General features: G+C 32.2%; 3 protein-coding genes across 5 annotated transcripts; all 3 read left to right on the top strand.

The window, feature by feature from the left end:
* The first annotated feature begins 8767 nt into the window (after positions 1-8767).
* LOC131661203 (uncharacterized) lies at positions 8768-14224 on the top strand. The gene is made up of 3 exons (XM_058930657.1): positions 8768-9451; positions 9812-10084; positions 13593-14224. The coding sequence occupies exons 1-3, from the start codon at positions 8945-8947 to the stop codon at positions 13866-13868; spliced, it is 1056 nt and encodes a 351-aa protein (XP_058786640.1). The 5' UTR covers positions 8768-8944; the 3' UTR covers positions 13869-14224.
* A 1216-nt stretch (positions 14225-15440) lies between these two features.
* LOC131661202 (probable inactive receptor kinase At5g58300) lies at positions 15441-18921 on the top strand. Of its 3 annotated transcripts, none has more exons than XM_058930656.1 (3): positions 15441-15595; positions 16558-17925; positions 18154-18921. In XM_058930656.1, exons 2-3 carry the CDS (start codon positions 16638-16640, stop codon positions 18771-18773), a joined length of 1908 nt encoding a protein of 635 aa, XP_058786639.1. In that variant the 5' UTR covers positions 15441-15595; positions 16558-16637; the 3' UTR covers positions 18774-18921. The 3 variants fall into 3 exon arrangements, with proteins under 3 accessions (XP_058786639.1, XP_058786637.1, XP_058786638.1); XM_058930654.1 differs by lacking the exon at positions 15441-15595 and adding an exon at positions 16039-16246; XM_058930655.1 differs by lacking the exon at positions 15441-15595 and having other exon boundaries at positions 16300-17925.
* A 3529-nt stretch (positions 18922-22450) lies between these two features.
* On the top strand, positions 22451-23704 carry LOC131657969 (uncharacterized). Its single transcript, XM_058927310.1, has one exon. The coding sequence runs from the start codon at positions 22451-22453 to the stop codon at positions 23702-23704; it is 1254 nt and encodes a 417-aa protein (XP_058783293.1).
* Positions 23705-25692: the final 1988 nt, after the last annotated feature.

Below are 25692 nucleotides of genomic sequence, written 5' to 3'. Positions count from 1 at the left end.
ATACTGAATAAAAAAAACATTTAAATAAAATTATTAAAAAATTTTTTATGTAAAATAAATAAATAAATAAATAAATAAATAATACATAAAGTAATATATACATATTAATAATAAATTTATAAATAAATAATACATTATAAATATGAATATATACTTTTATTGAAAAAAAAGTAGAAAAGTAGAAAATATGTTACATATACAGATCCTTCCATATGTAAAACATGAAAGTTTCTATAGCCTAGTGGTAGAAGGAATGCATGTGAACCCCTTGGAGCTAGGTTTGAATCCTGGGTTGTCCAACTTATCCTTTAGCAGCCAAACAAAGAAATCAGGCGCCCAGTCAGCAAGATTCCACATGTCCAGTCAGCCAAACAGGTGATAGGGGTTTCCTGGAAATAGAAACTTGTTTTCTAAGGGGCGAAGGCTAAATTTTTTTTTAATAAGGGGGAAAACCGAATCTCGCTTATTTGGCAGGGGGTGAATTATTAATATTCTACTTCTTTTAAACATAGAATCACCCAATAAATTTTGAGGCCTAATTAATTCAATTTTAGTTTGTTCTATAAGAAGCAGTTTAACATAACATAAGAAACAACCAAAGATAATTATTTTTTTATTATAATTAGTACACACAAAATTAGCGCGAGAAAAAAATTTAATCACATTAAATAATGTAGAAAATATTTTATAATAATTATATGTTTATAATTTTATTTATTTGTGATGTTCTTTTAAAAAAAATGTATTTGTTACTCATAAATATTTTGTATTGGTTTTGAACAAAGTATAACCTATTATATAGGATCAACATTTATATATATTTCCAAAGCCAATTGCTCCTTAAAATCTAAAACAAAATTCATTCTCAACCGCTTGCGTCCCAAAAAATGGGGCAGGATTAAGAATTTTATTTTGTTGAGTTTAAATTGTAAACAAGAATAATAATTACCTCTAATATTATTTCAATTAATTTGCTTATTTAAATTTAGTATTACCAAAACATAGGTTAATCACTTCATTTTTTTATTATTTAATTTATTTTTTGATTATTTCAATTTCGTAACATAGAATTTTAAGCCGACAAACTGTAAAATCAAATAAAAAAAATTATTTTAATTTATATAAATTTTTTGTATTGCATGAATAATATTTAATAAAATATTAATATTATAATTTATACTATTCATTTGTATTGTATAAATATTATTTAATAAATATTTTATTATAAATTAAATATTTATGAAAACGATGAATAAATTAATAAACCCACTCGAATAAAAGTGTAAACGGGGTTTAAGTTATGTTGGCAAGACCATCTATATTTTTATAAATAAAACTAGCGGGATACCCGTGCGTTCGCACGGGTACCGGTCGGGTACATTCATTGGGTTGAGAAATTATTATTTTTAAATAAAAGAATAATTAAGTGTTATTTTCTTAGTATGCAATAAAAATTAGAAAGATCATATATTTGGCTTAAAATATTACTGTTTTACCAAAAGTAACTTCATGTTCCCACTAATATTCAATATTTTAATCAGTAATTCATGTTCTGGTTAATATTCAATATTTTATTCAGTAACTCCATGTTCCCGTTAATATTCAATATTTTGATCAGTAACTTCATGTTCCCACTAATATTAATTATTTTGATCAGTAACTTCATATTCCCGTTAATATTCCAAATTTGTTCCCGTTAATATTCAATATTATGATCAGTAACTTCATGTTTTCGTTAATATTCACTATTTTGATCAATAACTCCGTGTTCCCGTTAATATTCATTATTTTGATCAATAATTCCGTGTTCCCGTTAATATTCTAAATTTGTTTCCGTTAATATTCAAAAAATTTATCAGTAACTTAATGTTTATGTTAATATTCAAAAAAATTATCACTAACTTCGTGTTTTCGTTAATATTCAATATTTTGTCAATAACTCTGTGTTCCCGTTAATATTTATTATTTTGATCAGTAACTTCGTGTTCTCGTTAATATTTAAAATTTGTTCCTGTTAATATTAAAAATTTGGATCAGTAACTTAATGTTTCCGATAATATTCAAAATTTTGATCAGTAACTTCGTGCTCCCGTTAATATTCAATATTTTAATCAATAACTGCATGCTCCCGTTAATATTTAATATTTTGAATATTAACGGGATACCTGTGCATTCTCACGGGTACGAGTGTGGTACGCTCATTTTTTTTAAATGGTTTATTTTACATAGAAAATTAAATAGGATATTTAAATAAAAATGATATGAAAAAATGAATATGAAGATATGAAGGAAAATTGATACGCTCATTTGTTCAAAAAATATAATAAAAATAAAATGAGATTTTTTTAAAATGATATAATAAATTGGTGCCTATAATTCTTTCAATATATAAAATATTTGAATCAATTATATATATATATATATATATATATATATATATATATATATATATATATATATATATATATATATATATATATATATATATATATATATATATATATATATATATATATATATATATATATATCTTATTTTTGTTTTGGAATTATTGTCAAAAATATTTAAACAAATAGTAAAGTTGTTCTTTTATTATTCAATATTTTTATGAATAGTTAAAAAATAATAAATTTTTCTCGTGTTTGAATTCATATATTTTTAAATTTTTTTATTTATTTTTTATTTTCCAAAAAAATGTAATAACTCGTGGATTCACATAAATTTTGATCTGGACATCCGTGTGTTTGTATCGGTACTGACCCATTACACTCATATGTTTTCTAAATCATACAAAAAAAAAACTAACAACTCGTCAGTTCACCCGAATTTTGATATGAATATCCGTGTGTTTGTACCGATATTGGTGTGTTAATTCTATTATTATTTGTGTTTAAGTTCATGTAATTGATTTAATTTATAAAGTATTTATTATTATAAAATTCACACCATTAGTAAAATGAAATAAAATATATCATACAAATTCACACAAAATAATTATGATTTTTTTTAGTTTTAGTGATCATAAAATAATTATAAATTGTTTATATTAGTATATAATTATAATGTTATTTAATTTATACATTACTTATGTATGTTTGTCTAGTATTTTTTTACTTATAAATATTTGTCTCATTGATTTCTATATTAGTAATATAAATAATTGCAAAAAAACACACATTTTTTCCATGCTACATTTAAGTAAATTTATTTTTAAACTTCAACAGAAGAGAAAAACTCTTTGATAGAGGTAATATATATATATATATATATATATATATATATATATATATATATATATATATATATATATATATATATATATATATATATATATATATATATATATATATATATATATATATATATATATGTGTGTGTGTGTTAATAATCATAATTAAGTGATCTTTTTAAAATCAAATAACAAATGATCATTTTATTTTATGTTTGTCAAAATGAATTGATATTTTACACAAAAATTTATAATAATAGATAGAAAATAATTTGATAGATTTGAAATTGATTTTAATAAAACTATATAGCTTAATCATTCTAAATTTAATTTATTTATTTAAAGTCATTAAATTGATTTAAACTACTATATTAAAATGTAACATTATAAATTCAAATTTCATCACTAATTTAAAATTTAATATTATAAATTATATTTAATGTGTAATAAGGATATTGATAATTGCAGTTAATGTATAATATATTTTTAAATCATTTTAACAAATATCAATAAGTTATTCATTTATAAGGTTTAATCATTTTTATTAAATTTTAATGGACTTGATTTCATCATTTTTTTTTTGTAAATATAGCAACCAATAAATTTTTTAAACATGTCATTATTTCAAAATGCATTAATTTAAATTTTAATATTATAAATTATATTTAATGTGTAATAATAATATTCATAATTGTAGTTAATATATAATATATTTTAACAAATATCAATAAGTTATTCATGTATAAGGTTTAATCATTTTTATTACATTTTAATGTACTTGATTTCATCATTTTTGTAAATATAACAACCAATAAATTAATAGTATTAATAAGCAATGTTGTTGAAATTGTTGAATATTTTTATATAATTTTTTTATATTATAATAAAAATCATGTGAGACTTATATTTAACTTTTTAGTTTATATGTTTTGCCATAATTTTTTATAAAAATATTTTAATTTGTCTTTAAATCTTTTGGCTTAATACATCCTTTCGTCCCTTAATTTAATTTAAAGTTTCACATTAGTCCCTTGTTTAATAAACGTTACGTGTTGGTCCCTTGACAATAATTCTGTTATCTAACTTAATCCTTTCTGTTAAATGTTGGGGGAAAACGTTAACTTTCGCTTATGTGGCAGTATATGTGGCATTTTATTATCTGAACTGGCTTTTACAATATCTCTCTTAATATCTCTCTGTCTCAAAGCTCAAGAGTGTCCCTCACCATTGAGGAACCCTAGATTCCTTTTCTTTCTTTCCATCTCTCACCTAACTCACGGATATGGATCGTCTAACGTTATTGCGGGAAAGTTAGTCTACCGTTCAAGTATTTATGTTCGTTGGATGAATTTGAGAGCTTGAGATGATGCCGCGTGGAATTGTTGCTTGTTGCAAATTTAAAAATCAATTTTTAAACACGAAAAAAGGGGTGAACCTTATCGTCTTGCCGCCACGCCCACCACCGGAAGGTTATCATCCAAAGCCATCCCCCACCGATTGCCGATGTTACCACACTGTTGCAGTCATGAACCAAAAACCATTCTCACCGTTTCTATCATGCTCTTTTTTTGCATTACTCCATTGCTAGCTAAACTTGGCCTAGCTGGCTAGCTTCGGAGAATCTAAACTCTTTCTGCAATGTCTAAGCGAGATGAAGTGCTAACCGTCACACCACCGGCGGCGGCAGAAACCTGTGGTGTGCACAACAACTAATGCAAAACAAGGTTGAGAAAGAGATTAGCAAAGCGATCCAAAATAAATTAAAAAATGTGAACAACCTTCTATTAAAACTTCAAAGCATAAATGTTAGCCATGGCAGTGGAGTTGCAGAGCTTGAGGATTTTTGAATCAACCAAAGCATAAATAAAAACTGTTAGAAATGGAACACTGTCAATGTTTATGTAGTTGGGGCGTTTAGAAACTAGACATGCGGTGGTCGGAGTCAATAGCGATGGCTGAATTTCACGGTGGTGCAGTGGCTGAATTTGAAAATGGTTCAACAACCTTGTAAGTTAGAGGAAGAAGACGAAATGCTAACATGTAAAAAATAAAAAACAACAACACGTGGCTGTATCTAAAACATAGGCTCGATCTAATGGTCTGTAAAAGTTGAAAGTTAGAGTAACTTTAGCGCGCTAAAGTCAGTGAATCCTAATCCCCTAACTCACCCTCAATCTATCAACAGTAACTCTAAAATTCCTAAACACCATCTTCATTTCCATGATTTTCTCACCATCGATCAAAGGTAAACTCCAAACTTACCAGCGATCTTGTGTTTGTTGTTGCAGAAGGATAGTTAGAGATAGGAAGAGAACATGCAAAGCCTTAGAGATGAGAAAATCGACCAGCAAAAATCGTTAAGAGATGGGAAGAGAACCAACAAAGTCGCAGCAGCAAGGATATGAAACTGTTGCAATCCCGACATTTTCTAGATCTCGAAAACTCCGTCAATTTCATTTTGGTTTTGTTGTTCAATGAAGCATTCATATCTGACGATTATCACAAAAAGAAGTGAACCGTTCTTGAAGGGAAATTGATTCCAAGTCTATTGTTCTTGCTTCGAGTGATTCTTGTATTTTAATTGAGATTTTGTTGTTGTCCGGTGATATGAGGTACAAACTTCGTGTTTTTCTTGCTTCGTCCGGTGAAATAGAGGTATGAGCTTGGTAGTGGAAAATGTATTTTTCTTTTGAATCATTCTTGATAAATTTCATTCTTGATGAAATTGTTTATAATCATTCTTAATAAATTTATTCCTTTACAGAGCCAATGCAAAACAGCCAAAACTTTTTGTTGGAATGATTCTTATCCTTATCTTTGCTGAAATTCTTGCCCGGTATGTGCTTAATCTTAAATGTATGTGCTTAGATAGTAGCAGTACATTGACCTTTTCATAATAGAAGATCATTTATGTGTCATGGTCATTTAGAAATCAATTAAGAATAGAATCATACATATTCATTGTATTTAAGTGAAACATAATCAAATCTTTGGTTGTTCCTTCACATAGTGTCACATTTGAGTATTTTGAATTGTGTAGATTGGATTTTGTTGACTTGTAAATTTTCTTTTGTGAAAATAACAGCAAACTTCCTTGAAGTTGAAACTTGAGATGTGCTCCTTGAATTCACTATTAACTCTTGTATTTCGACTTTTCTCGCAGCTTGAAGCTCTTGCCCTTTGTTTGTCCCCTGTCTCATCCATTAGTGTAGTTCACACCAGTAGCTTTCCACTTATTGAAACCAAATATTCACCATCTGACAATGATAATACTTTTAGGCTATGTTTGAGAGTTTGGAGGGGAAGGGAGGGGAGGGTTTTAAAAAATAGGAAGAATTGAGTGAAAAGGGTAAAAAGATTTTGGGTATGAGGGTTTTGGAGGGTTTAAGTTTATTCATAACACCAAAAACCCCATAAAATGGGGGAACATAAAAATTGTATTGTAGGAGGGTTTTGGAGGGTTTTGAAGGGCTTACATAAATTTTCCAAATATGTTTTAGGTTGTTATAGTATTATGAAAATTAAAAATTTATTAATGATAATGACTCTTTTATCATTCCAAACAAAATCATTTTTTCAAAAAATGTCAAATATTTTCCTATATTTTTTTAAAATTTTATTTTTGGAAGCCTTCCCCTCCCCTCCTCTCCAAACTCCCAAACATAGCCTTAAGGTTTATTGTGGTTTTATGTTCTTATGTTTAATCGTAACGTGTAGAAAACAGAGCTTTTGTTGATACCTGTGATCTTTCTTCTACATCAATGAAGAATGTGATGAAGCTGATAAAGAATCTGCATTGGATGTTGGTCTTCAAGTTTAGTATTTATTTTGTTTAATTAGATAGATTCTTCTTTTTATTAGTATTTAGTTGTAAAGAGATACTAGGCATTCAGATCTTAGGAGTTGCTCTCTATCATAGAATAATTCTATTGAAAGATGTTGTTTTGTAAGAATATATATATATATATATATATATATATATATATATATATATATATATATATATATATATATATATATATATATATATATATATATATATATATATATATATATATATATATATTGCGGAAGTCAAAAACCACATCAAATTAGATTTAAAAAAACCCCGCTATTCATACTTGTTTTTTGTTGTTCATTTACCATGCATATGCTGACTCAGATATTTAAAAAATGCTTTGTTGTCATGCCCCATAAGTCAGACTTAACGTTTTTCAGCAACATTTAACAGGATCAATTTGGCTAACACAACTATTGTTAAGGGACCGATACGTAACGTTTATTAACTAAGGGACTAAAGTGAATTCTAAAATTAAATTAAAGGACTTCGTGACTAATTAAGCCTAATAATAATAATAATAACAATATAACAACAACAATAATAAAAATACTTTCTATAAAAAAAATAAAATAATAATATTATTATTAATAATAATAATAATAATAATTTATTAGTATTGTAAATGGTGAATATTTATAAAATTTATTTTATATATTTATTACATATTAAATATTATAAAAAATTCTTAATTGGGAGAAATTTGCATGTATTAAATTGATAAAAAAGATGGATAACACAATTTTCTTATGAAAAACTCAAATTTGTTATTATTTTTATTTAATTTATTTTATTATGTATTCAATATTTATAAAAAAGATGGATAAATTCATACTATATTTTTGCATATATAAATTCATAATATATAAATTTTATATTCATATGAATTTTATACTCATATAATATCTTTTACAATTTACTTATCACATTGCATTTTATAAAAACTTTTTCTTTTAAATTTTTCAACAATGATTATTTGTTTAAGATTTGTCAGAGATTCCTTATAAAATTTAACTGTGTTTAAATTTATTTTCTATTAGATGATAAAATTATATATTATCAATAGAATTAATAAATTTACAATACAGAAAATTTAAAAATTATAGGCATGCCCGACGTGCCTAACCTATTATTTTGACGGACCGACAAAATATTTGAACAAATATAGAGATCATATATTAATGAATTCTAAATTATTATAGCATATAACTTATAAATTACTACACAAATTTAACAAACATAATCAAATTGTGTTATCCATCTTTTTTTGGTGTATATTTTTTTATTTTACATTAAACCTAATCAAATTATTAAACCAATATAGTTTTTTTGTTGTATAATATATTTTATTTTATAATATTGATAGAAATTGTAAAATTAAAATTATAAACAATTATAAAAATTATTGGCATGCCCGACGGGCCAAACCTTTTTTTTTCACCATATATTTGGTTTAATAGCAATTAAACAATCTATCTATATCCTAACAACTACTACAACTGTACAACATAATAAATTAAATTAATATTTATATGACAATTAATATTGATTTTTTTCTGTTAATTCGTATAAATTAAAATACATTTTTTAAGCATAACCATATTATATTTATTTAATATTTATATCGACTTTACGTGACTCGTGCGGGCGCACGAGTCCTTTACTAGTAACATTGATAATAGATGATAATAGATTTGTTGAGAAGGTGTCTCTGCCTCAATTGATTGTTTGTTCCTGCGTAACTTAGCTACTGGCAAGACAACAATGAGACGCAATTGACGAATAAATTAATATCAATTTTAGCGACCAACGGGTCGACCCGACTGTAACCACAATTCACGGCAGCAGCGGCGGTCGGTTTCCATCGCAGATCGGAAATGCAAATGTCAAGAGGAAGATGCGGTGGTTGTTCCCAAAGAATCACCCAACTCCACCAACTTTTCCTCCGCAAACCCTTCACTTCCACATCTCCTCCTCCACTACACCCCTCTTCATCATCTTCACTATTCGCACCTCACCCTAAATCCACACTCTCTTCCTTTCTCCACTCATCGCCAATTTTCCACCCTTCCGCCGCTCGTATCGGCGCTTTCAGATTCTTCTCCTCAAAGTCACCTAACCTCGGCTTCAATGCCAAGAAGGTTTTCGATAAACCTACGGCCGCGTTGACGTCTGCTTTCTCGCGGTACCGCGAGGCCATGGTTTTGCAGCTTGAGGCTTTCTTCAAGAGAAATCAGCTTTTTCTGTTCGGTGCTGCTGGAGTTGTGTTCTGTGCTCTTCTATGGAGGATTCTGTTTGGCGTTGCTAATACTTTTGTTGTACTTTCTGAAGGCATGGCTAAGTATGGCTTCCTTGCCCTTTCATCTGCCATTGTTGCTTTTACTGTAAGTTCCTTTCTTTCATTTCCAATTTCAATGATTGAATGCAAATTTTTGTTCAAGTGATAGCAAATTAACTGCTATAGATATGCTATTGTGTTGTAGTGTAGCGGAATTTGAATAAACCCATGTTTTCCATGATCAGCGATTGACAATAGTACTTTTATGTGCATTAGGCAATACACTACTGATTATGTTAATTGTGATCATATCTAGTTCAATAATGTTTTTGTTTAGATTGGGGTGAAATTTGTGAATTTTTCGTTTGAGGTATATGCAGACTGCGTCTGGTGGAACCTGTTATTAGTGAATTTTGCATTGATATATGGATTGTTGTCTGATTATTTTGTTTTTAACAACTTTAAGGGTTTGTATATCCGCTCAAGGTTCACAATCAACCCTGATAAAGTTTATAGAATGGCCATGACAAGACTTAACACATCTGCTGAGATTCTTGAAGTTATGGGTGCTCCTCTTACAGGAACTGATTTAAGAGCCTATGTGATGTCAGGGGGTAGCCTTACGTTAAAGAAAATCAAACCAAGTCTGAGGAGCCGACGTTGTTTTCTCATTTTCCCTATTAAAGGTTCCGAGAGAAAGGGTCTAGTCAATGTCGAAGTCAAGAAAAAGCAGGGCAAGGTAAATTAAGGCTCCTCTTGTTTATATCATTAATTACTTGTTAGAATTTTTTGTCTTACATTAGAATTTGTTGTATTTCATATTCTGCTTCACGCCATCTTTCCATTCTCCATTAAATTGTAAACTTTCGTACCTTTTGTTTTACCCGTCTTATGAGATTTGTTAGCTAGCGTCAACTTTGTTTTCTTGGAAACATTCATGGTCCCCCCCACCCCCCGAATTATGTCCTCCTAATTCTTAAAATAACCACATCAGTATTGTGTTTAGACTATGAGTAGAAGTGAGTAATAAACTACCTAACCCAGAATATATGCAAGTATTCGAATGGAAACATACCGACTATCAAACTCTGATCATGTACAGAAAGGACAATTTCTAAAGGGTGTTTTTACTTTTAAATATATATTGTAAATCTATTGATTGATATGGTTGTATGCTACTCTTTAAATTAGGGGTTTGCTCACATATGTGAGCACATGAAATTTCATATTCATGTGGTTCCTGTGCACAACATGGCTTGATTGGATAGGGTGGGGATGCTGCCTATGATTGTAAGATACTAATATACTGCATGCTTTAATGAACATAGCAATGAGTTTAAGTCTTTTAGGCATTATGTGATCAGTGTTCCTTGGTACATTTCATTGAAGCATAATGGTCATATTTTAAGGAAGCTTCTTTGACATTGAAGCTGATATGGGCTTTATTAGAGGTCTAGCTTATAATTGGTGCAAAAATTGTGGTTTTTATCATTATCATATATGCCCAAAGCTAAAGCTATTAGGTAACATCACCTAATGATGCTTACATAAGTTTCCTTTGGACTTGAAACATGGTCACAAACAATGCACATGCCTACAATGATTTGTGCTGAATTTTATATTTTTATTAGAGTAACATGGGAAACAAGTAGTAAACTCTTCACCACGTGGTCATTGAGGCATTTGATACCACGTCATGATCTAACTATTGTTAGTTGAGAGCTCATGAATGATATTATATCTTGTAGCTTTCTTCTGCAACATTGCCTTTACATATAAGGGAAGGCAATCTTATTAAACCTGGACCAGTCACTGACTTGGTGAGGCCACTGGTCAAACCAATGAGTCAAATGAACCCATTTATCTTATAAAGTTGTATACTTAAAAAAAAAATTACAAAATCAACTATTTAAAAATTCACTGTACTTCAATAGATGTTCATAGTTTATTATAACTTCATGGATCTAATATAGAACATTGTTTAAAATTGTTGGAAATTCCATCTTCATTGCGGTCCGCTGCTAGCCGTCTAATTGCAGCATTTGGGTTGCCTTCATTGCAACCTCCCACTTGTTCCTTATATTGGTTGTGAAGGGGTTGATTTCGTCCTTCATTGCCTAGAAATATGGCCCGTGTGGTGTTTATAAAGCTCTCATACAGCACTCCCCTTACTAGCCAGTTTTAAAAGGTGGAGTTAGTTGCAACCCAAAATTCTAAGATAGTATTAGAGTTTATCCTAAATATGTTGTTGGGATTCCCACACTGTCCACACTTCAGGCTCATTAAGGCTAGAGCGTGAGGGGTGTGTGTTGGAAATTTCACCTTCATAGCAGTCTACCCCTAGCCATCGAATTGCGGCATTTGGGTTGTCAATTCAATTGCCTTCATTGTAGCCTCCAACATCTTCATTGTGTTGAGTGTGAAAGAGTGGATTTAGTCTCACATTGTTTAGAGATTTGACTTGTGTTGTGTCGTGTTTATAAAGGTTGGACAACCTTCACTTTACATTCCGGTTTTGTAAAGTTGAGTTGGACCAACCCAAAATTCTAAGAATAGTTAATAGTAACTAAGAGAATAAATAACCACCTAGCCAAATTAAAAATTATTATTAAGGCGAGTAGATCAAATGGAGGGTAGTCAAACCGCTAGAGTTAGAGGAAGACCTTGGAAAAACTAAAAGAGAAACTATTAAAAAAGATCTATAGATTAATGAGTTACATTGCATAGAAATATGGTATTTGATAAAACATTATGGCGTCATTTGATCCATGTAGCCGACCCCACCAAGTGAGATAAGACTTGGTTGTTGTTGTGGTGATAACTTTTTTGTAATTTCGTTGGAATAATTTATAATTTTGTTTGCACTTGTTTATAGGTAGCGCAAACTTGTACAGAATTTATAAACCGGTCTGGTCACCAGTTTAACCACAAATACCAGCAAGCCGTTTCAAGTCGGTCTGGGCCGATTTATATAACACTTTGCTGAGGGATTGAGCTACTTTGCTTTGTTGATGATTTTATATTACTTGTTCATTTTCCTTGTTTGTTAAGGAGGATTCCATGTCCAATAAGTAGAGGTGGAGGAAGATTAAAGGAACCGGTTATATTAGGAGAGATTTAGAGTTAAATGGTATATTATTAGGGTAAAGATTGGAAGTGACTTAAAGTAGTTAGGGTAGTTTGTTAATTAGAGAGGACGTCATGTATAAATAGGAGAAAGAAGGATACTAATCCTGTACATTTGATATTGTTAGTGAAAAAAGAACCCTTGGGGAGACTTCTATTCATTTTCTTTTAATTTTCCAATAATAAACTTCCTACCTATTCTTTGATTGTTTGTCTTTCCTGGATCCAGATCCTCAGCAACAATTAACCTCTCCTTCACTCTACAACATTAAATCTCAACCAGTAAATTAATCTCACGGCTGGGAGACTAAAAATTAAAACAAACAAAAATGACAATTCTGTCCCAAATTGTTTTTCGTTCTCTCTTTGGAAAAAAAATTCCTATTCGTGAGACAGAGGTTGTCGAAGAAACCATAAGTTGATGAAAGACGACGAAGAGGCATCATGTTCGTTCTATGCCCTAAGAGGGATGTTCATTGTCGATTTGTGAGTGATTGTTCAAATTTGCAGGTGCATGAGGAGGATGACCATGGTGGTTTGCACCATAGATGAGTGGTTTTGCAGTGGCGGTGCAGAGCTTGTACTTTTGATTCCAACTCATAGTTATTCCTTTGGTTTTGGAGTGAAAATTGGGAGGAGTAACAGTCTCTGAATTTGGCATTATCTTTGGCATGATTTAAAACAGCAGAACAACAAGTAACAACCTCAAAATCGTACCTACTGTGCTTATAGCCCTTCAACGTGGCTCAATTTTTTTAACCAACAATTATGATTTTTGACAAATTTGCTAAAGAGAAGAGAAATCTTTCTTAATTTTCTCTCCTTATGTACTGATATAACAGAGATTTGAAACTCACATGCTATCTACATCACCTTATGAGACTTTGGGAGAGAGAGTTGTCTTTTTTTTGTTTATTTTAATTTTCATCCTCTCTTCCTCCGCGCGTGTGTGTGTGATATAACACAAGAAAGAAATATATAATGCAAGAATAATTATTATGTGTGAAATATTAGCTAAAATGATTTCCTAGAGGAAAAAATATGTATAATGCAGAGGGGAAACTCATGCTTCATGCTTCAAGGTTCGCTTACTCCACCTTTCCTGTTATTTTCATGTGCAGTATGATATGAAGCTTCTGGCCGTTGATGTTCCCATGGCATCTGGCCCAGACCAGCGGTTGTATCTGATTGGGGATGAAGAAGAGTACAGAGTTGGCGGGGGACTGATATCTGTGCTTAGAGACCCTGTAGTGAAAGCAATGGCAGCAACCAAAGAATTTGATGATCTTGACGAGATTGAGGAAGAGGAGGATGCTGAAAAAGAAAGACAGGAGGCCGAACGAAAGGTCCGTGAAGAGATTGAAAAGGTTGAAAATAGTAGTGATACCAAGCAATGATCATCCATAATGTTTCCCTTCCGGTTTCTTCTCTTGTTGATTACAAGAGTTGTTTTTGTTGTTTAGAACAAATTAATTTTGTATTAGTTTGAGTTTTCTCAAGGCTTTTACTGAATCTTGTAACACCAATTGCTGAGTTTATCTGAACCAAAGTGGATAAAATAAAGATGACAGGTATCAACATACATTAAAACCAACTCAACTGTCTGTTGGTTTCTATGTTGCCTTGTCTTGAGTGTACAATCCTTGTCTATGACATGGTTAAATTAGTAAGCAATAATGAGCACAGGCGAATGCTGAGTGTCAAAGACTGATTCGATAAATTGTTTTTTTGTTCAAATAAATTACTTTTTCATAGCTTATAAAATGACAATTATCAGCAAACTCAGTTTAATCTTCTCTCTCACAAGTCTCATCATGAAATAATCTTCTTAAGACCTCATCCTTATCATGGAATATAAGCCAAGAGGAAAACAACTCCTTGAAACATATAATAACCAACAATGTAAACTTAATGTTCTATTTTCAAAAATCCAAATAGAGAAAGGGGCATTGATGGTTAATGTCGACATAATGAAATATAAGTGACAGTCCACCTATATTATATGCAACACCCAACTACCTTCTTTGTGCTTATATGAATAGCTCATTATACAGTTGGTCCCATCTTGGTCTAGTCTCTCTCCTCTCTCCAACCTAGCCAATATGTGCCAACTTTAGATGTTCAGTTTATGCTCAACAAACGGTTTGTGATTGGTCCTTGTCTTCTAATTCCTCTTCGGTCAAACAACAATAGCAAAATCAACTGTGCATATTCGAGTTTAAATTTTGGCTGAATCGAAGTTATTGATTAGATATTACTACTTACCTTTCGGTTGAATCTGTTGGTTAATGATATTGATAGCTAGTTAACAAAAATAGGTCTGTTTTGACTTTTGAGCTGAACCAGTCCTTCATAAATAACAGATTGTATATGAACTATAAGATATGAACAGAATCCAGTGCAATTCGGTTTTCATCCTCATGTAGGGACCACTGTGATGAATTTTGCCGGTGAGTATGAAATCAAAACACAATGATTGTCCTCTTTTTGAACTCTGTAATTACTAATTACTCACTCTGTGAAAGGTTTCCATCTCCATCATAACTACTGAGACAGTTTTTCATGTAAGTTCTGACAGACCCATATGTCACTCACTAGCCAAAGTTTTGGTATTTTACTTTAGATAGAAATAAAAGAGTTAAAGTTTGAGTCTTGTTGAGTGCAATAATCATGAAGTGATAATGGGTTAGTTAGTTGGGACCTCATGGCATGTCATCAAATTCTCATTTATGTGCCTCTACTCTTGGTACTTCTTTTCATACTATTAGATTAGATCCATCCACTGTTCCTTCCATTTATGCCGCGCTTTTTTCAATATCAAATCAACATTCTTAAAGACTTTGATCTTAAACTCTCCAACTATTATTGCTGTCATTATAGTTAAGGACTCTTTTTCTGCCACCAACTCAAACGGTATAGTGAAACTAACCTTATTCTTAATGCTAATGTTTTTCAAGTCATGCAAGTGTTCAATGCACTAAAGTTAAGTACTGTTGTGATGCTTTATTCTTTTTGAAACTTGGTTTATTCTTGACCACAATGATATCTCTTTGCTCTTTTTTCTGATGTGATGCTTCACTCTATGATGTGTTTTTGATGTCCTAAAGCTGAATTTCATGCTAAGGTAATATCTCTCTCACTGCTGTCAAATTTCTAGTTTGATTACTAGTAATCCTTCAAAGGAATAAATAATTAACAAGTTGTCTTTGATTAAGCGCTTGCTTTAAGTTTTTTAATGCAATATCTCTTTAATAATTATCTTCTGTTTAATTACGTGTCGAATAAAGTTGGTTCATCAAATAGTTTGAGTACTTCTAAGTGACCTTTCTGCAGTATTCACTGGCCAGATATATGGTGGCAATGTTGAGAAATCAACACCTATGATTTATGTTCATCTTTTTAAAATTAGAATACATTGTATAGTCCACTTTTGTTAAAGAGTGCTTTTTCTTTATAAAGTACAAAGGAGAATCAAACTTTAGCTTTTTCTTTTTTAGTTCTATTTTTTCTTGGATTCTCAATTATCACAGTGCTTTTATTTGGTTGTTGCTGAAACATATAAGCACCAATTTGTGAGATGATTTCTTTATTCTTCATGAAAAATGAACTTTAGTCCCACAAAATTTAAAGTTCACAGCCAAACCTTTGGCTTTTTCTTTTTCTTTTTTAAATGGAAGAGTCAGCATAACACTTCAAGCATTGAAATAATGAAAATGCATAATAAACTTATGCATCTGACAGAAGGAGCTCTCTTTCCTTGAAAACCTTCTCAACGGTAAGTACGAATAAGATTGTCTATTTTATTTTAGTTTTTGTTTCTAAGAAAAAGCTGCAATAAGTGATGTCATCTGCATGAACAGAAACATTTCTCACTTTCAAATTTTCAGAGAAAAAAATCGGTTCATATTGTTCGATAATAATTCTGTAAACTTGCAACATTTATGTTTGAATTCTGCAATTATGCTTAGATCAAGTGCTTCTATATTTGCCTGAATAAAAACTAGTTAGTTTAAACTTTGTATATGTTATAGATTCATAGCTCCATGACCAACTAACAACTTGTTGTATTTTGCGAAACAAAACCAGGAAAGGATGAAGAACGGTTAAGCTCGGAACTTGGAACAATCACTAGTGACTACTAGCCTTGATTTCTCATCAAACAAGACATGAAGTTGAAACTCTCTAATGTTGCTTTTGTTCTATTAATCGCATCACTGTCTCTCTTTAGCTTGATTGTAGCTGCTTCTGATTTGAACTCGGACCGACAAGCTCTATTGGAGTTTGCTTCTTCTGTTCCACATGCACCAAGGCTCAACTGGAATGACTCATCTTCAATTTGTACCTCATGGACTGGTGTAACTTGCAACTCAAACCGAACTCGTGTCGTAGGCATCCATCTTCCAGGAATCGGATTAACCGGTTCGATTCCGGAGAACACAATAGGAAAACTAGATGCTCTTAGAGTTCTAAGCCTTCATTCCAACGGTCTTAGAGGGAGTCTTCCTTCTAACATCCTTTCCATTCCTTCACTCCAATTCGCACACCTGCAGAAAAACAACTTCTCAGGTCTAATTCCGTCTTCCGTCTCTCCTAAACTAGTTGTATTCGATATTTCCTTTAACTCTTTCTCTGGTATCATACCATCCGAGTTTCAGAACCTGAGAAGACTCACTTGGTTTTATCTCCAAAACAATTCTATATCTGGGCCTATCCCCGACTTCAACCTCCCAAGTCTCAGATACTTGAATTTGAGCAATAATAACTTGAACGGTTCTATTCCAAATTCCATCAAAACATTCCCGTCTACTTCTTTTCTCGGAAACTCTCTCTTATGCGGTCCACCTCTTCTCAATAATTGCTCTTCAATCTCTCCTTCTCCATCTCCTTCCCCTACACTCACACAAAACGAAAAAGATACGACGGCCCATAAGAAAAGCTTTGGCATAGCGGTTATACTTGCTCTAGTCATTGGAGGAATCGCCTTACTATCTCTACTAGTGTTAGTGTTCTTTGTATGCTTCTTGAAGAAAAAAACCAATAAAAGAAGCGGCATACTGAAAGGAAAGGCTTCTTCTTGTGCTGGAAAGACCGAAGTTTCGAAGAGTTTTGGAAGCGGAGTGCAGGCTGCTGAAAAGAACAAGCTATTTTTTTTTGAAGGTTCTTCTTATACCTTTGACCTTGAAGATCTGCTGAAGGCTTCTGCTGAAGTTCTCGGTAAAGGGAGCTACGGTACAGCGTACAAGGCGGTTTTGGAGGAGGGGGTGACAATGGTGGTTAAAAGGTTGAAGGAAGTTGTGGTAGGAAAGAAGGAGTTTGAACAACAGTTGGATATTGTCGGGAGATTCGGACGCCACCCTAATGTCATGCCGCTTAGAGCTTATTACTATTCCAAAGATGAGAAACTTTTGGTTTACAATTACATGCCAGGAGGCAGCTTATTTTTCTTGTTGCATGGTAAGTTTTTCTAAATTTTAAGCTAGATGACACATGCATGCCTTCACCTATGTCATTTGTAGTGTATACATAAGCATTTATATGATAAGAGCTTATGTTATAAGCGCTTATTGAAGCTTTTTATCCAAGCAGGGCCGAATTGTGTTGACACATGCATGCATTTGTAATGTATGTTATAATATATCTTTGCTTAACTGTATTGCATGATTGTATCACTTCAAACAATAGGAAACAAAGGTGCAGGAAGAACACCATTTGATTGGGATTCAAGAGTAAAAGTCGCACTCGGAACAGCTAAAGGAATCGCTTTCATTCACTCAGAAGGAGGTTCAAAATTTACACACGGAAACATAAAGTCGACCAATGTACTAATAACACAAGAATTCGATAGCTGCATTTCCGATGTTGGACTACCTCCTCTGATGAACGCGCCAGCAACAATGTCTAGAACAAACGGATACGGAGCACCAGAAGTAACCGATTCCAAAAAGATCACGCAGAAGTCCGACGTATACAGCTTCGGTGTGCTGCTACTTGAAATGCTAACAGGAAAGACTCCGCTGAGATATCCCGGTTATGAAGATGTTGTCGAACTTCCAAGATGGGTTAAGTCCGTTGTGAGAGAGGAGTGGACGGCTGAAGTATTCGATGAAGAACTTCTTAGAGGACAATATGTTGAAGAGGAAATGGTTCAGATGCTTCAGATTGCACTTGCGTGTGTCGGTAAGACGCCGGATATGAGGCCGAGAATGGATGAAGCTGTTAGAATGATAGAGGAAATTAAACATCCTGAGTTTAAGAACAGGACATCCTCGGAGTCTGAATATTCTAATTTGCAAACACCATAAGATAACTCACTCTTTTGCTTCTGTCAACAGATATATGTTCAACCAATAATAAGCAATTTTTGTTTGTAAAATAGTACTACTACTAATCTTTGTTTTCAAGTTGGTAGTAAAAGTTTTCATGTATCAACTTATTTGTTACCTTTTGAAACTTTTGGCTGATTGTTGTTTAGTCATTGGAAATAATTTAAATTTAACTATTATCCATTGCAGACCACGTAATCTTGTAAATTTTCTTCAAGGTATATCCATTGCATGTTTTAAGTCGCGGTCAGACAAAGACTTGTGATTTCGGTTAATAGTTATTGTGGTTGTTGGGGTGTGAATCAATCATAATTTCTTTTTATTAAAAAATGAATAATGGTACCAGTATCAACATCTTTCAGTTTTGTCGCCGTGATTTTTGCAATAATATACCATTTTTTTAAATGGACTCAAATGTTTTATTCTTGTAAATATAACTTTCTTTTTATCAGAGAGAAACTCTAATCCCACCCCTTGAATCTCTTATCTACCATGTGTGCTTCAAAAAATGCCCATCTGTTTTCGTAGATGTACATCCGAAAATATTTTTTTTATATTTGCGTAAATACGTTCCGTAGATGCACATACGGAACATTCCGTAGGTACAATGTTTTATTCTTGTAAATATAACTTTCTTTTTATCAGAGAGAAACTCTAATCCCACCCCTTGAATCTCTTATCTACCATGTGTGCTTCAAAAAATGCCCATCTGTTTTCGTAGATGTACATCCGAAAATATTTTTTTTATATTTGCGTAAATACGTTCCGTAGATGCACATACGGAACATTCCGTAGGTACATTTACGAAATAAACCCATAACCAGTAAACCAGAAAAACAACATTTATAATGAGAAAAGCAACAATTTTTTTTATTAAAATCGGTCGGCATTACATCGATAATTCCAACAGAAAATTAAATATTACATATCAATAGCCCGGTGGACGCTTGCACATCTCTAAGATTTGCTCAAGCGTTCTTTGCACCGTTGCTACGAACTCGAGTGATTTTCTTTTCGAAACCTTCATACGTTCGCCACATCGCCAAAACATCCGCTCGGTCCTTGAGCTCAAAGTTGTTGTAAATGACGTTCCCTCCGTCGTCAAATGAAGGTGACCGATACTCGAGCTTAACAATCTTCCGTTTGTCACTGTAAGGCGTGGCCAAAACATCAGAAGCTACCAAGTTATGTTTTCGCGCTACACAAGTTCTGATAAACAGTAGCAAAGCTTCAGAAGCATCTAAAGTCATTACTCTAATACGAAGTCCGAAGAAACCATTCTGAAGACTAAGTGCTGAAGACTCTGAAGACGTGGTTCTGAAGACTTAAAGTTCTGAAGACTCAAGTTTCTTAAGACAAATGGTTCTGAAGACCAAGTGCTGAAGACTTGAAGTTCCGAAGATCCAAAGCTTATTTTCCTTTCTTCCAACTTATGTTGTGAGCCTCTGAAGTTCAAGAAGAATAGAAGATAGAATTATGTAGTACGAGGTATAAGGTACAGACGAATGTTCGTTCCACTACCAAGAAATGACAGACATTGCGTACTATCTTGTCTCCCACTACGTTCAAGCCGCCAATTTTCTGGAAGTTTCAGGATTTCCCTCCAACATATATATTATTATATTGGCTATATAAAGGGCTTGAAGACTAAAGAGAAAAGCTGCTAATTCACGATCATATCCATTATGGGAAGACTGTTCATAGCTTTATACTCTTAGTCTAGTTTTAAAATATATCGTTTACATTCAACTTTGTGTAGAAGCACTTACATTGTAAACAATCTCTGATTCAAACTATTGTTTGATTTTGTCTCAAGAGACCTGTTGGTCAGTAGTTTTGGGAAGTTTAGGACTAGAGAGTCTTAAAGGTTGTTAGTCACAGGCGGTTGCTTGTGCAGGGTTAGTCACAGGCGGTTGCTTGTGCAGGGTTAGTCATTTGCGGGTAGCTTGCGCAGGATTAGTCATTTGCGGGTAGCTTGTGCATTGTAGTTAATCACTTGCGGTTGCTTGTGCAGTGTTAGTCACGGGCGACTGCCCGTGCATTGTTACCAGTTTGGTTATAGTGGATTAAGACCTCGATTGAGAGAAACGAAATCATCTTGGCGGGTGGACTAGACTAGCTTGGGAATTTCTCAAGTGAACTAGTATAAACATACCTTGTTCTTTCCTTCTTGTAATCTATAGTTATTATCAAGAGTAAAGAGTTTGTGTTTTTAAAGAGGGAAGTTGTTTTTTGATCAAGTTTTGTTTGTTAAAAATCCTATTCAACCCCTCCCCCCTTTCTAGTGTTTTTCACGCCTTCATCTTTTTGGAAAGACCCTTGGATAAGTATTACATACCTCTTAGGAATAGGTTTCATAGACTCTTCACCACCTCCTTGGCAATATCTACAAGACAAAATCTCTATTAAGGAAAACCTATTCAAGCGAAAGGTCATTGTCAACCCAGAGTGTATATCTTGTATAATTTGTAGGGATTGGATTGAATCAGCCCCTCATGTATTGGTCATTTTTTCATCATTTTTCTATACATCTTCAACAATTTTTTTGAAAGACAAAGTATATATATATATATATATATATATATATATATATATATATATATACTTTGTCTTTCAAAAAAATTGTTGAAGATGTATAGAAAAATGATGAAAAAAATTCTCAATAAAAATATACCTGAATCAATAGAATAAAATATAAATAAGAAATTTTTGTAATTGGATTTTATTTGGTGTGTAATTTTTCCTTTCCCAAATAGTATCTCGATATTTTTGTAATCGGGTTCGAGAATTTTATTCTCCATTAATGAATCATGAATCTTGCTTATTAAAAAAAAACTAATATCTCATTTATGTTGATAGGTATCTAACATTCAATAATTTTGATTTTATTATACAACAAAACATTATTTTTATGAATATCAAATATTTAAAAAAAAATCAAAACAGCAAGCTAGTAATTATGCTTCAAACCAGCGATACCTATGAATACATACTTAACAAACACGTAACGATTATAAAAGACCCTAAAATATCAACTAAACTCAGCTCTATTCCAATTTCCAAACCCTACGGCAACTCCTAAAGTGAGCTCTATTCCAAGCCCTACGGCAACTCCATTCTCTTAATCAGGTGAAAAATCACGTTATCCCTTCATATTTTTACAATTTTTGTTTAATTGCTGTGAAATTTTCAAATGCAATGGTTATTTTAAGAACAAGAGTACTTTATTTTGCATTATTGTTGTTATAATGTATACAATAATGTCAATTTTGCATGCACGTTAATAATAGGGTTTCAAAATTTTTGCTTGAGTTTTCAAGTTGTTTTTTGTTTCATGATGATGATGACGATACTTTATCATTTTATAGTTTTAGTATATGATACACTAGGTTACTATGTAGCTTTCAAATTGCAATATAGGTTTATATAGCTTTCAAATTGCAATATAGGTTTATATAGCTCTCAAATTGCAATATAGGTTTATATAGCTTTCAAATTGCAATATAGGATATATAGCTTTCAAATAGATTGTTGATTTTTGATTGTTGATGATTGAAATTGAAAGCATGCACTTTTTTTAGTTTTTATTTTTCTTCTACTGCTTAGTTCTTGTAATTGTATAGTTCTAATCATTGAATTTATAGTTAGAATCTCAGATGGAGGACTCTAGCAATTGTGATAAAGCTTGTGATGGAGAGACTGGAGGGATGATCCTAAATGAGATGACTACGGTGCCGAAATGTGACCTTCAACCCCTCAATATCGATTCGTTTTTTTGCTCTGACTGTGATGTTACCTCTGTGGTTTCTATGAAGGAGGATTGTGGGTCACCTATGTCATCACGGGTTTCCGATCCCGAAACTGACATCAAAGCTGTCACCAGTTGTCATGTAATGCCTGAGGAATTTCTTCAGGATGTTGACCTTGAAGGAAACTATGAAAACCAGTTCGTTGCGGTGGAAAACAATGACGATGATTTTTCTTGGGAGATGGACAATAGAAGTTATGAAGAGTTGCTCAAAAAGTTCATTGAAAAGGAGGAAGAATTAAGAGTTTCCAATTTCAAGTTTCAACTTTCGGAACAAGAGATTATAGGGTTGAAAGTTAAGGTTGAGAAGAGTGAGAGTCAGATTAGTGATATGCATGAAAAGTTGGAGTTAAAAGAGTATGAGTTGAATGAACAAAAAGAGCTTTTGAATAAAGAGATTTTCAAGTTGATGACTCATATCAAAAAAAGTGAGAGTCATCTTGATAATGTGCTTGAAGAATTAATGGTGAATAAGGGTCAGCTTTTTATGATGCATGAAAAATTGAATCTGAAAAATGTTGAGCTTGATAATGTGCATGGAGAATTAAACCTGAAAAATGTCGAGCTCGATAATGTGCGCAAAGAATTGGAGTTGAAAGCGAGTCAGTTTGATAATGTCTGCGAAGAATTGAAGCTGGAATCAGATGAGTTGAATGAACAAAAGAAAAAGGAACTTGATAATAAGTCATCTATGACTCTTGAGTTGCAATATCGGATTAAAGAGGAAAAGGAAAATACGGCAATATTAAAAAGCAAGTTAGAAAGCTTGGTTAGAATAAATGAGGAGAATGACATTAACCACCAGGAGGAGTTGAGAAAATTGATTTCAACAATGTTTGATTTGCATGTTAAGTCCTTTTGGAAGAAAGAAGAGTTGCATTCTGATATTGCAAGTTTGTCAAAACAAAAAGAACAATTGACCTCAAAACTAGAGTATTATGAGTCTAGAAACAAGGCATTAGAACAAGGATATGAAGCTGAAAAACTGAAACAGAAAAAACTGCATTCTGCTCAACTAATGGCCTTGCATAATGGAATCAGTTATTTGAAGAAAAAACTTGGTGACAGAATAAATGATGTAGAACAAAACAGAACAGTTTGATTTTGGATATGGTTTATAGCTTCCTACTTTAACATTTTGGTGTGTTGTGGTTTTATTTTGTTTTGTTTGGTAGATTTTTTGGATGTTATTGGTTGTTTCTTATTTATCTCTTATCTATTTCATGTAATAAAAAAAATTCTTTTCATAATTCCTACATAATAAAATTAAAGTGTAGAAATATCAATTATACAATCATTCTCTCTTATATTATACTTTTTTTTTCTTCCTAATTATAGATTATGTTTTTGTACTAAACTTCAATTCCTTATTTTCTATTCAACAATTGAGCATTATTATCCTAAATAATTTTTAAAAAGAGTTTAACATTTTCCTCTTGTATGATTATATATTTATTTTTCTAATGAATATGCATTTAAACTCATTTATTTTCTTTAATTTTAATAAAAATATAGCATAATTTCCTTTTAAAATATGAATATTTTTTTAATTATAAATAATAACATATTTAATACTTTTATAATTTTTTTTTGTGTAAGCTAGGTTTTAATAAAAAGAGAACTAAGGGTTCTCAATCCTTTTTACACAAAAACGAGAACAAGAGTCTCGACAAAAAAGGGGAGATTACAAACCAATTGTGGTAGAAAGAACACCGGATCTTTGCAAAAATCGTAAAAGTTATAATTGGAGTGAGTAATATCACCAATAAAAGATCACCTCCAAACCGTTGCCAAATATTTCAACAAAAAGCTAACCATAAACAAACTTCTTTACCTTCCTTAAATCTTTTTGAATTTGCAAAATAAAAACCACTTCATGAAACTCTCCCTACACCCACCAACATTCCCTTCCGTAACATCCAACCACTCCGCCACGTCTTTCCATATCAACCGAACCACCGAACAAGAAAAAAACAAATGATCTGAAGATTCAACTATAACCCCACACAACACACAATTATAAGAATCCACGGTAAAATGCACACCTCTAAACATAAAAAGTTTTTTTGTTGGAAGCCTATCGATAAGGATTCTCCAACCGAAAGTTTTTATATTGAAAGGAACGTGGGATTTCCAAACCAATATCAAAGATTTGTCATGTTTATGCTCGGGACCAAAAGGAAAGCAACGGGAAAATAAAGCTAAATAAGCGGAACCAACCGTGAAAGAAAGTTCGTGGCCAACCGCCCAAGAAACAGAATCCTTTCCGATAGGGGAAATCACCGCCCCTCCAACAACCCCCGCAGCCGCTAAAACTGTAGCTCCAACCCGGACTGCTGCTGTCCCGCCTCAATAGAAAAACCAAAATCCCCCCAAGACCAAATACCATCACGCCAACCGCCCATACCCTCTACCGCTACCTCCTTCAAAGACAATAACCCAAACAACTGCGAAAACAAATCCTTCAAGTAAAAATCTCCTAGCCACTTGGAATGCCAAAAAGAAGTATTAAAATCATTAGCAATGACAAATCTAACATTGTTAACGAAGAAGTCTCCTTTTAACCGATCATCGATGCACAATAAATCTTTCCACCAAGAAGAGGAAGAAGAGAAATCCTTTGTATTGCCGCCTCCATTAATCATTTTCAAGCAAATATCCCCATATCTAGCCTTCAACAAAACAAACCAAAGAGACTTCGACCTACTCAATATCCTCTATCTCCATTTAAAAAGAAGGGCCTTGTTGAAATCCTCTATGCACCTAATACCCAAACCACCTTTATCAATCGGCAAACACACCTCCGCCCATCTCATCCAATGAATTTTCCAATTCTTTCCCGTTCTTCCCCAAAGAAAGTTACTTTGATGCTTAATAATCTCCTTCGCAACAAACCTTGGCAACTTAAAAAACGAGAGAGTAAAAATCGACATTGAAAAAATAACTGATTTAAGAAGAGTAATCCTACCTCCAAAAGAAAGAAAACGATTCTTCCAATTCAAAAGTCTCTTTTTTAACTTTTCAAGAAGCGGTTTCCAAGTTGCAATCTTCCTCGGATCATGACCAATCGGAATGCCAAGAAAGATGAAC

The sequence above is a fragment of the Vicia villosa genome, linkage group LG3, assembly GCF_029867415.1.
Source record: "Vicia villosa cultivar HV-30 ecotype Madison, WI linkage group LG3, Vvil1.0, whole genome shotgun sequence".
NCBI classification, from domain to species: domain Eukaryota; kingdom Viridiplantae; phylum Streptophyta; class Magnoliopsida; order Fabales; family Fabaceae; genus Vicia; species Vicia villosa.
The sequence above is the reverse complement of the archived record's forward strand: the minus strand, read 5'-3'. Positions and strand labels throughout refer to the sequence as shown.